The sequence below is a fragment of the Populus trichocarpa genome, chromosome 1 (assembly GCF_000002775.5).
Source record: "Populus trichocarpa isolate Nisqually-1 chromosome 1, P.trichocarpa_v4.1, whole genome shotgun sequence".
Lineage (NCBI taxonomy): Eukaryota > Viridiplantae > Streptophyta > Magnoliopsida > Malpighiales > Salicaceae > Populus > Populus trichocarpa.
Window position 1 is genome coordinate 14,980,640 of NC_037285.2, and position 12,628 is coordinate 14,993,267.

The 12,628-nt window shown below is 34.6% G+C and overlaps 2 protein-coding genes across 7 annotated transcripts; one reads left to right on the forward strand and one right to left on the reverse strand.

The window, feature by feature from the left end:
• Positions 1-4,530: 4,530 nt before the first annotated feature.
• LOC7478790 (protein DUF642 L-GALACTONO-1,4-LACTONE-RESPONSIVE GENE 2) lies at positions 4,531-6,642 on the forward strand. The gene is made up of 3 exons (XM_002298079.4): positions 4,531-4,857; positions 5,285-5,797; positions 5,906-6,642. Exons 1-3 carry the CDS (start codon positions 4,740-4,742, stop codon positions 6,442-6,444), a joined length of 1,170 nt encoding a protein of 389 aa, XP_002298115.2. The 5' UTR covers positions 4,531-4,739; the 3' UTR covers positions 6,445-6,642.
• A 428-nt stretch (positions 6,643-7,070) lies between these two features.
• On the reverse strand, positions 7,071-12,259 carry LOC7486618 (boron transporter 4). 6 transcript variants are annotated; one of them, XM_024609760.2, is made up of 14 exons: positions 11,887-12,258; positions 11,148-11,256; positions 10,984-11,066; positions 10,416-10,608; positions 10,187-10,325; positions 9,907-10,072; positions 9,646-9,812; positions 9,328-9,501; positions 9,142-9,237; positions 8,935-9,051; positions 8,397-8,704; positions 7,769-8,048; positions 7,526-7,663; positions 7,071-7,337 (listed from the first exon to the last, which is right to left on the reverse strand). In XM_024609760.2, exons 2-14 carry the CDS (start codon positions 11,249-11,251, stop codon positions 7,305-7,307), a joined length of 1,998 nt encoding a protein of 665 aa, XP_024465528.2. In that variant the 5' UTR covers positions 11,252-11,256; positions 11,887-12,258; the 3' UTR covers positions 7,071-7,304. The 6 variants fall into 6 exon arrangements, with proteins under 6 accessions (XP_024465528.2, XP_024465525.2, XP_052307525.1 ...); XM_024609757.2 differs by having other exon boundaries at positions 11,784-12,258; XM_052451565.1 differs by having other exon boundaries at positions 11,606-12,258.
• Positions 12,260-12,628: the final 369 nt, after the last annotated feature.

Here is a 12,628-nt window from a genome sequence, read left to right on the forward strand (position 1 = left end):
TGAGAATTGAGTTTCATAATTTGCTTTGATTTTCTTTCTATGAGTTTATCTTAGTCTCATGACATGGGTCGTAGATTTGACAAGTTAATTTGAGTTGACATAAATTGATCCAATATGTTTCTATCTCAATATTAAAAGAAAAGGATGTCTTGAAATTGTTTTAGTCAAACTATGTTTTTAACGGTCATTTGGGTTGTCGTTGGATCCATCAAGTTGACTGGATCATATCGGGTCAACCCTCAAACGTTTAAAAAATGTTTCTTACTACAAAACACGTTAGCGACACTTGAATTATTTTTTTTACATTAAAGAAAATTAATTTGACCTGCAGCGTAGCGTGAGCCAATAATCTAGTATTTCACTAAATACTTTAAAATCATGCATATATATGCATCTAATGCAAGCAACATGTCATGCCCTCCCGACCTAATTGATTTAGGTGGTTCTGATTAGTACATTATGGATTTGTCATAATTGAGCTATGTGAATAGCCATACAAGAATACTTATAGATTAATAGGATATGACTAAATTAAAAAAGATGTTTGAGTTGTGTAGAGTAATCGCCCTGATAAAATAACCATAACTTCTGATCAAACCATTACATTGTGCTCAAATTTGGTTAAAAGATTTTAGAAGCTCAAATCTATAGCTATAATCAATCAAGATCCAAAAGGATGCCAAATCAAGCCCATAAGCTCTCTTTCGGGTTAGTTTTTTTTCTTTTTATTTAGTTTATTTAGAACTTTTATTGATCTTTTGATTTCTGGACTTTTATTGGTTTTTTACTTTCTGGGTAGGACTTTTTTTTCTATTTTGTTTAGGTTAATTTTTTGAGTTTATATAAGGAGTTGTAAACCTCATAGAAAGAAATATGAGAAAATATTTGATGATAAAATTTTAAATTAGAAATTTTATGTGATGACAAGGGGAATTATGTGTTGTTTATACTTGTTGTTTTCTTTTCTTTATATATATATATATTAGAAAATAAACACTAAACGCAATCAATCTTTTACTGTAAGATAAGATATATTAAATCATGGATTGCTACAATGTAATGATATCTTTGCTCTTCATTACACAAAACAAATGACCTTTATACGAGGTGAGATGGTCTTTTATAGGGGATTCATTTGGTTTTATAAAATTAATCAGGAGTAATGGTTTATCAATTTTTTTGCACAGTTATATGACATAAATACCTTTAAAAAATAAACAAAAATTTAAAGGATGAGAGGGGCTTTTGCGCCATTTCATTTTTTAAAATAAGAAATTACTTCATTGTAAAAAAAAGAAGGGGTCAAGGGGTATTTTGGTATTTTCATCATGGTTTTTCTATTATAATCTATTTGAATTGGGAGCAAATTAGTATTTTAACAAATAATAATAATAATAATAATAAAGTAGATGGGGCATGCATAGCTCGTGTTAGTGAGTAGATGTTATCTGCACCCTTTGGAGGGCGCATGAGGCATCTTTCAACGGTAAAAAAAGTCCAACCGTCGTGTCTTCCAAAGTGTCTAGTGGTGGTGCTCCTAATGAAGAAGTTCATGTAATGCAATTCATGATGGTTTGACAAATGTGAGATTTTTTTCTCCTCCCCTTCTTTTCTCTCCCATCATCTTGAAATTCATGCTAGGTTAACAAAAATTCAGAGTTGTCCTTCTATTTATTTCTTATTTCAATTGTGGTCATCTTGTTTATTGGTCTTTGTTTGTCTTGGAATTTTTTTTAAAAAAATTTCATCCATTTCCATTTGGTTTTATATCAAATATGATATTCTTTCATTTGATTGTTGTTTTTAATCCTTTTCTTGATTTGTTCTTTTTTTTTTTCAATTTTATCCCTCAATATTTTATTTGATTTATTTTTTTTCTAATTTTCATCCTCATTCTTTTAATTGCTCATTTTTAATCATTTTCTTAATTTGTTTTTTTTCTTTCAATTTTATCCCTTAAAATTTCATTTGTTTTTTTATCCAATTTCGATCCTTATTTTTTTAATTACACTTTTTTTTTCATTTTTTTCATTTTATTGCGGGTTAGTCAAGTTAACCTGAGTTGTTTTGGATTTTTTTTTCAATTGCATCCTTTGACATTAGGCTATTGGGTCTTGAGCTTTCTGATTTTTTATGTTTTTTTTCTATATGGTTATCTTGGGTCGCAGGTTAGTCAAGTTAACTCAGAGTGACTCAAGTTTTTTTTAATATTTTTTTATTTATTTAACTTCAATTCTTTTTTTTCCTGATCATTATTTTTAAAATGAATTTTTTTAATCTTGATCTTATATAGTGAGTAACAGGTTAGTAGAGCGATCTCGGATTGACTCGGGTTTTTTCTTCAATATTTTTATGTGTTGTTTATAGTTGTTGTTTTCTTTTCTTTTATATATATATATATATATATATATATATATATATATATATATATATTAGAAAATAAACACTAAACGCAATCAATCTTTTACTGTAAGATAAGATATATTAAATCATGGATTGCTACAATGTAATGATATCTTTGCTCTTCATTACACAAAACAAATGACCTTTATACGAGGTGAGATGGTCTTTTACAGGGGATTCATTTGGTTTTATGAAATTAATCAGGTGTAATGGTTAATTAATTTTTTGCACAGTTAGATGACATAAATACCCTAAAAAAATAAACAAAAATTTAAAGGATGAGAGGGGCTTTTGCGCCATTTCATTTTTTAAAATAAGAAATTACTTCATTGTAAAAAAAAGGAGGGGTCAAGGGGTATTTTGATATTTTCATCATAGTTTTTCTGTTATAATCTATTTGAATTGGGGGCAAATTAGTATTTTAACAAATAATAATAATAATAATAAAGTAGATGGGGCATGCATAGCTCGCGTTAGTGAGTAGATGCTATCTGTACCCTTTAGACGGTGCATGAGGCATCTTTCAACGACAAAAAAAGTCCAACCGTCGTGTCTTCCAAAGTGTCTAGTGGTGGTGCTCCTAATGGGAAAGTTCATGTAATGCAATTCATGACGGTTCGACAAATGTGAGATTTTTTTCTCCTCCCCCTATTTTCTCTCTCATTACCTTGAAATTCATGCTAGGTTAACAAAAATTCAGAGTTATCCTCCTATTTATTTTTTATTTCAATTGTGGTTATCTTGTTTATTGATCTTTGTTTGTCTTGGATTTGTTTCTTAAATTTCATCCATTTCCATTTAGTTTTAAATCAAATATGATATTCTTTCATTTGATTGTTGTTTTTAATCCTTTTCTTGATTTGTTCTTTCATTTCCAGCGTGACTCAAGTCTTTTTTTTAATATTTTATTTATTTATTTAACTTCGATTCTTTTTTCTAGGTCATTATTTTTAAAAATAATTTTTTTAATCTTGATCTTATATCGTGGGTAATAGGTTAGTAGAGTGACCTCGGGTTGACTCAGGTTTTTTCTTTAATATTTTTTTTAAAATTAATATGTTTTAATTTTATCATTTAAAAGTTAGATTATTTAACCTTGAGCTTTGTTATTTTTGTTTTTTACTTTCCATTCTAGAAGATATCACTACCTAATATCTCATAATATCATTGACTGAACTTCTTTTCTATGTTATAAAGAAATTTGATTCGACCCAAAAAAATAATCTAATATATATTATATATCGCGTCTTCAATCCCAATGCATCCATTGACTGCCTGCACATGCCCACGAACCATTAAGTTATATAGTATGATTGCCGACCAAAAAAGAGCAGAACCAGATATAAAAACTATATTATAACTATAAAATGTACTAAATTAAGCTGGCTTGTAATTATATGTCAGGAAACTGAATGCATACTCATCAAGATAACGCCTCTTTCGCACATGGGTTGTATAATATAAGATCTGAATCATCCTTTAATCTAATCCACATGATTTGTCACTCACATCTGATTCTGAGATGTTTCTGCTTCTTCCACACGAGCCATAATATTAATTAAGTTAATCAGCTTCCAAATTAGTGGATTAAGGTTGTTTTTGTCGATTGATGCATCTACAGATCATGGGCACCAATCAGCTTCCCAGAAGCGACCGATGCAGACAACAAAACATTATGTAAACCACGTGCTTCTCAGACTTTTAGGAACCATTCAAATCTTGATTATTATTATAAACAACATCTTAATTATAGCGCGTGGCTTTCAATGCCTTCCCTCTTAACCTCCACCAGAAGACGACCAAATCTTAAAATTTAGCTCCCCAAGAATATTCGATTCTTATATCATTCTCCAAATATAAAAAAAATGCTGGAATTGTATTCTCTAAGCTACTTTTACTATTACAGTTGAATTGATCACTATTTTTTATAATTTAATTTCTGTTCTAACTCTTATTGAGTGTGTAGAACTGTAAGAAGTGTACATTCATACCAAGTTCTTGCATCTAAGTATAGAATTATCTTGTATCTTTTTTTCTAATTAAATATATTTCTAATCAAATTATATATTGGGTTAAATTCATATTCTCAATTCAATAAAAGAAATAATCACAGATGACCATGAAAAAAAAAACTATAATGACGTAAAAAACAGTGATTTTGAAACATGAGAACGTTTTAAGATTAATCCACAATGTTAGTGACCTTTTGTCTTGAATGAAGATGACCAACAAATAGATGCAGTGGCACTCATGTAGTTTTGACCCAAACCGGTGTCTTTTTCGTGGACCAAAGCAAATAAAACCCAACGCACACGGCACACCTTCAAGCGATCTCCATGCCTAACATCTCCTTCCTCCCTCTCTCTCCCTGTAAATTAAACGCAATGTACAGAGCCACCGTGCTGTTAGTGTCACTCTGCATCACCTGGCAAGTTGCGTTGTCAGTCACCGATGGTAAGTCCTCCAAATGTTTTTTCGTCCACTCACAAAGTTTCAGCTTTGAATTGCTTGCTACCACATCTTTGCTGGTCACTTCCTTTTGGTTCCTTGTGGGATATATAATACATGTATCTGCCATTGCTTGTTTTTTCTTCGATTCCTTCTTATCGTTGGATCTGAATTCAAGACCCTGCTTGTTTTTTTTTCTAAGCTGAGAATCAGCTCCTTATTTGCTAAAAAAATGTGAAAACGAAAATGAAAAAAAAAGAAATAACTTTCTATCAGTGAACAGACCCTTAATTTTGTAAAAAACTTAATTCACTTTTTTTTTTAATTTTGATTTTAGCTTGCATTTTCATATCAATCCCAACATGCAGGATGGCGTTTACATGCAGCATTTATATTTCATGTGCTTGAGTCAACTAATGGCCATTGATTTCAGGTTTATTGCCCAATGGAGACTTCGAGTATGGGCCAAAGCCATCGGAAATGAAAGGAACGGTAGTGACAGCCAAGAATGCAATTCCTAACTGGGAAATTTCCGGCTTCATCGAGTACATTAAATCAGGGCATAAACAAGGTGACATGTTGCTGGTAGTGCCTGTTGGAGCCTACGCAGTCAGATTAGGGAACGAAGCATCAATTAAGCAAAAAGTTAAGGTCACACAAGGCGAGTTCTACTCTCTAACCTTCAATGTGGCTCGCACTTGTGCCCAAGAGGAGAAACTAAACTTGTCTGTTTCACCTAATTCGGAGCCAAGAGATTGGGGAATCTTGCCAATGCAAACAATGTATAGTAGCAATGGATGGGATGCCTATGCATGGGCTTTCCATGCTGACGGGCCTGAGGTTGAGATCTCCATCCACAACCCTGGTGTGGAGGAGGATGCCGCCTGCGGCCCACTTGTTGATTCCGTCGCGTTAAAGCTTTTGTCCAATCCAAAGCGTGCCAGAGGTAACAAAATTATCAAGGAATTGGATTTCAACTTAATTAATATGATTTTTTCTCAATCAAATCTTAATCTGATTTGGTTTTGATTTATTTCTACTTATTATATCGCAGACAACTTGTTAAAGAATGGGAATTTTGAGGAGGGTCCTTACATGTTTCCCAACACAGACTGGGGTGTCCTAATCCCTCCCCACATTGAAGATGATCAATGTCCTCTACCTGGATGGATAGTTGACTCTCTCAAGGCAGTAAAGTACATAGATAGAGAGCACTTTACAGTCCCAGAGGGAAAAAGAGCTGTTGAGCTTGTAGCAGGAAAAGAGAGTGCTATCTCGCAAACTGTGAAGACCATAATCAATAAGATCTATGTCCTCACATTCTATGTTGGTGACACCAGCAACTCATGTGTGGGATCAATGGTTGTAGAGGTTTATGCTGGCAAGGACAGAACTCAAGTTCCTTATGAATCTAATGGCAAAGGAGGGTTCAAGCGTGCCAAGTTCGTGTTCAAGGCCGTGTCAAATCACACAAGAATTACATTTCTTAGCTCATTTTACACCATGAAAAGTGACAACTCTGGTTCTCTATGCGGCCCAGTATTAGATGATGTGAAGCTGGTTAGTGTTCGAAATCCAAGGCGTCATCTGTGATAATGTGCTAATTGCATTGCTTGTGCAAACCACATTCTTTCATCTTGATCATCATATATATGTCTTTATGTACCATAGGTTTCTTGTAATGTAAACAAGAGGGGCTTGAAATGAGTTTAATTATAATGTTCCTCGAAGAATGATGTATCTATGGTTTTTTCTACTATAAAAAATTATAGGAGCTTGTTCCTCGAAAAATGCCTATTATAGGCGTCTTCTGCATTGTTGTGGCCTGTGGATCCCATAACTAATTGAAAACTTCTCCGTATGAATCATAGAAAACACTACATATGCTGCCCGTGCTCCGCTGCGGGCTTTCTCCTTAATTTTGCAGCGAGTTGGATTCAACTGGATTGATTGAATTTTGTTTTTTTAAATTACTTGATAATTAAATTTTATAATTTTATTCAATTTGTTTTTGATAGAATTACCCCGATATTATAATCAAGTCGCATATTTAATATACTAACTCGGACGGGCTTAGATCAAAGTTCTTTTTAACTATTTTTTTACTGTTATTTTTTTATTTATTTATTATCATTGTATTTTTTTTATTTATATTATTAAATTAACTAAATTGACCCGATTCTTAAAAAAAAAAAATTAAATACGGCGAGACATCCATCTAAGTAATCTCATGAAATATACTGCAAATCTTCTCTATCGCTTTACTAATGCTAATTTGGATTTATATACATTGAAGGGACTAGAAATTAAAGGATGGGATAATTCTGACTGGACAAAACTTAATGATCTGTTCTTGGCTTCTTTCTGTAACTATTATGATGGAATTCTTCTCTCCTAACTGTAAATGTCGTCGTCGTCGCCATTTATATCTTCCGAGTACAATTCACCATCTCTCATTCTGGTTGGACAGCACCATTGGAGCAGACCTGCAACAACGACATAGAAACCTGTAAACATCGATTTCTTATGCCAAATATGTGAATAAAATTGATAGAGAGAAATTTGAAACACATTTATGTACGTACTGGAACGTGCACTTTTCAAATGCAATATAGCACCAATAGTCCTACTCTTGAGTTCTTTGTACTTTTTAAGAATAAAGAAACCAGAATACCTGAGTAGCATTCTCTTCCCTGAAGCTTACAGTTCTAACCTTCAACTCCCCTCTGCTGGTAGTTAGCTCGTCTAATATCTCAGCATCACACATTTCGACTTTGCCTTCCTCATTTCCAAGAACAGGTGCTTCTCGTTCCTGATAGAACACGTTCCTCATAGAATGTCACATGAATTTAGTATTAGCACAATAAAAACTACAAAGAATCAGCAGATAGCAAGAGAGGTCTGGAGAATAATATGCCTTGAAAGAGAAGCTGAGAGAAAGTCGTGGGGCGCCGGTAATCTCCTCATATTCGGCTGCATCTAGTTCCCGCAAATGATTTGGACGGAACAACTTAGGAAGGACGTGCTGTCTGATGCTGATGAGAATAAAGAACGGCAGGGGGAACAAGATTCCAGCTATCGGAATCCAGGTCACACCAAAACAGACCAGGAAATAGACGAATTGGAAGATGGTAAATATGGCTATGTATTTGAATGGAATTGATTCCACAAAGGAAGCATGAATCCCCTCCAGGACCCTGTCAAAAGTGAATGCCAGGCACAGTGGTAACCGGTAAAATCATAGGCAGCTAATAACAATACATGTCAGAATGATAAAAGTAACATACACTTGCAATCAGGAAGCTCTTAAAAACATTTAACATTTATGATGCATTTAAAGAGATATCTTGAAGAAAATGGGAAAATTCAAGATTCAATTTTTTTCCTATAAAAAAACAGAATTTTCTGAAATCATGAGAAAAAATTGAACAATTTTGGTTCAATCTGGTTCTTAAGATGCAACTGAGCAAGGTTTTAGAAAATATTGCTCTAATTCTAAAATACCATTTGGATTATTGTATTACTCGGAATGACAAATAACTTACTTATAGCGCCGGCCAGGTGCAATGAATAGAAGTAGCATTCTCTCCCAGAACTGGTTCCCAGGAAGACTGTCAATTGCCATGTAAGCAAAATATCCCCAAAGTACTGATGTAGGTATCAGCTTTATTGCAGGCATAGCACATACTGATGCTGCCACAAGTAGAGACTGAAGAAAATTGCTAACTCTTTGCTCATTAACTCGGACAGGCAAGTAGGCATCAATGTGCTTCTCAGGATCAAACGTATCCTTTGGATCTTCTCCTTTCATGACTGCCTCTTTCAGGTCTTCCAGCTCTTTAATTACTGCATTCTGCAAATCAGAAAACCATGGTGTTGGCATTAATATGCTGCGACGATTTGTGAACTTTACCATCATCCCAGAGACAAGCTAAAATTCTTAAAACTTTAAACATATGGCTACAACACGGAACCTGTACAGGTCATTTGTTAGAAAATGTTCGTGCGTTTGGCGTAAGAAGCATTATAATGTTGATTTTAACAGGACGGACACTTTAAGTTTGTATTGATCAAAGAACTCACAATTGGAATGCTGTCCATTTCAATGAACACAGCTTGCATATTGCCATAGATTTCAGAGTTGCTAGCTTTCTGTTTGATGCTTTCCTTGGCACTTGCCACCATCTTCCTTCGAATCAACTGCAAATGATCAACCAGATTCTATAAGCATCTAAAGGCTGCTAAGCTAATTAGCTTAAGAAGTTTTCTATTGAAAATCTGCAATTTGACCTGTCTTTTGAGGACTGCAAGGCTCTTAGTATGCATAGGAGACTGTGGTAGAACACCATTAGAAGGAGGTAGCCCGATTAATCCACAAAGCAAAGTCTGAAACCAACCAGTCAATAGTAGAACACAAGTTTTTGAGAAACATGATGATAAGAAAAGCCAGCTTTAACATATGTGGATGATATGTACCATAAAGCCCAGTAGCAAGATGTCATAATGGTACGCAGAAGGATTTTTAAGATTGAACTCCTTTTGTTGTGCCATCTGGGATGCAACACTGTGGTCAAAAAAGTAGAGCCCTGCTATCATCACAGCAGGAATAAATGCAGCAAAGATGTATGCTGGAGGGACATTTCCCATATCCTGTAATTGATGCAAAAAATAGATATTATCTGCAAGTGTCTTGAAGCTGATAAAACAGTCATGCACCAAACAAGTCATTAAGCAAAAGAATGATCCATTTGTAAAAAAATGCTGCCTTAGAAATTCCAATCAAGGTTTGGTTACCTTGATGACAGTCCAGTGATGTAAGGATGCAGAGTCCCGTGGAAGAGGGCTAAAAAGTCTTCTGGGAACCCCAGAAGGAACTTTGCTAGGTATGCTAAATGAAAGTGCTGTCCATGCCACAACCATCAAAGGAACACCATAGTCTGCAATGAAACTTCTAAACCACCCTGGACAACATGGTGCAAAAATTTTTAAAACCTCGTGTTCAACCTATGAATATCTAACCAGAAATGCAAAGATTCTAAACGTTGCTACACAAACCTGTGCCATACCACCATGCTCTTGCCCTTCTACTTTTTAAGGCAGTGTAAAGAAGTCCAAAAGTGAATATGATACCCAACAGTCCATTAGTGTAAAGCCATTGAAATTGATACTTATCTAACTTCGGGTCCTCAGATTTGGGAATTTCAAACTCGCTGACCATGCCCTGTGATCCAAATATGGTGCAACATTTTTAATTACCATAGTATCATCACACTCATCAAGTTTCTATTCACTTACACAAACTTTTTTATTTCTTTTTTGTATTGATTTCACATACCTTGATAGCCTCTTGGATGAATAAAACAGAAATCAGCATGCCAAAAAGTTCGCCTGCTAACCGAGTAAACCGATTGATTATAGCACAAGCATTGAATATTGCAAGAAGAAACAGCAAAACAGCTGTCCAGACACAAACCCTGCAGCAGTCACCAGAAAAAACGAATACATAAAACAAATCCAAATATAAGCAACAATTTTGAGCAAGACACAAAACGAATTTCCCATACCATCCAGCCCAAGCCAAGAAGAGTTTTTGTCCTAAATGTTCCCTTCCTTTAGCAAAGTTGTACAAATAAGTGTACATTATAACAGTTGGCTCTGCTACTCCTAAAATTAAAAGAGGTTGGCCACCAAGTATTGAGTGTATGATGCCACAAAGAGCAGTAGAAACTAATGTTTCTACTGTGCTCAAGCTTCCATCTACAAATAGTAAATTGAAAAAGTTGCATTACTTCCAAACTCCTTAAATAAAATTATGGACCTGTGATTAGAACAAGAAGTGAAGCAAATAGTGCAAAGAGGGTAAGTTAATAAAAAAAAAACAAATATAGCCTTAAGAATCCATTTTAACGGTCTACTTTTTATTTTTTATGCACCAAGCTGCAATATATTAAATTCTGCAATTTATCAGAGGTTGTGCTTCTCAGGATTTCCATTTCCTTTTCCTGATCTTTCATTTTCTAAAGTAAACAAAAGGAATCACTGCAATCTCTACAAGTCCGAATATCCACCTTTTACTGGGCTATGCTTTTCTAGAGAGGATAGCATGAAAATTGAGAGTTCAAAAGAGGCAACCTGTATCTCTACTAAGTTGCTCTCCGAAGGCAATAACAGGAAGGGCTGAAGCGAAGAAGATATATGTAGTTGGTGCTAGTATACTGTCACAAAAGATCGAAAGAAAATTTAGATAAAGTTTCAAAGACAGGATGGGAAGATTATGCTACTTGAGTAATAGATACCCGAATCCAGAAAGAATGCCAGCAACCCAATCTTGTTTATAGCAAGCTATTCTTCCTTTAACATCGTTTAGGATACCTCTAAATGGGGTTTTCATGTTCTCCATGATCTCTGAATTACAATATAGTATCAGTAGTGCAATTACAATCAGATAAGAAAAGATACTGAAGACGAACCACTTAGAAAACAGAAGAAAACAGAGGTGTGGGAGAGAGCGAAAGAGAGGAAAATTTGGAGAAAACAGAGGTTTAGGAAATTATAGCAAATTAAATATTCTGCTATACCTGTAAAAGAAACTCCTTTACCAAACTGTTACATCAAAAGTAAAAAATGAAAGGACAAAATGGAAAACAGAGAAATTTGATTCTTTCTAAAAAAACAGAAAGGAAATCTTTGACATTCAAAGCTGAGGAAATGAAATGTAGGGAGGATTGATCGAGCAAAATCTCCCTTTCCTTACAAAGAAATGAAATCAAGAAAGGAAAAGAAATGTAGATTCGTTTCTTTTGACTGCATGTCATCATCAACCAGCCACAGATTTTGTTACCAAAACAACCGAAAGTCAGCTTTTCATTTTTCTTGCACAGCCAAGAAACAGAAAAAGAAAAGTAAGCCCAAAACAAGGAAGCCAAGATTACATGAAAGCCACAAAAATCAAGTCTTGAACAAGAAGGGCTGAAGCAAGCAGGAATGTGCCTGTTTGTATGAGTAAAATAGTAGAGAATTCGGAGAAAGAAATACCAGACAGAATGCTGGTTACGGAAATTCACCAGGAATCTCGGTTGAGAAAACAGAGACCAAGTGTGTTGTGTGTGAAATGGCACTTCTTCTCGACTTGGCTGCTTGTAGTAGAGGACTTCGCCATCTCTTTATACACAGGGAGTCAATAAGCTCGGTTGTCCCTCTACTATTCAATGTTTGTCTGTATGGTCCCTCATCGTATGCTTTATCTTGATGAGACCCTTCTACGATCTTTTTGTCTTTTAAACTTCCATCCGATTCCTCCGAGATTACTTTAACGATTTATAATAAAGACGACAAGACAGCAAAAATCTTTTCATCTCAACCTTTTCTCTTGTTCTTTATCATTACATGACACCAATCCTCTATTGTCCCTTTAACACAAACAAATTCATACACCTTAGAATAAATCACAAGCATACCCAATATCCAATCCTATGCTCAAATCAAATCCAAATCCAATTATTTCATAGCTTTTGGTGCAGGGCAATAATTTAGACGACGAGTTTTCTGGATGAGGGATGACGATCCTTTGACACTAGAGGAGTTGGTGGCATGCAATTATCAATGTCATGGACACGCACAATTAAAATAATTTCTCTTATCAGTTTTAAGAGCTTGAGATCAAAAAATTTACTTATCTTCTAGTTTCAGGTTTGAGTCCTGTGGTTGCTAATATGATAGCCACTGGAGACTTACATGGTCGTTAACTTCGGGCCTGTGAAATTAGTCGAGGTACACG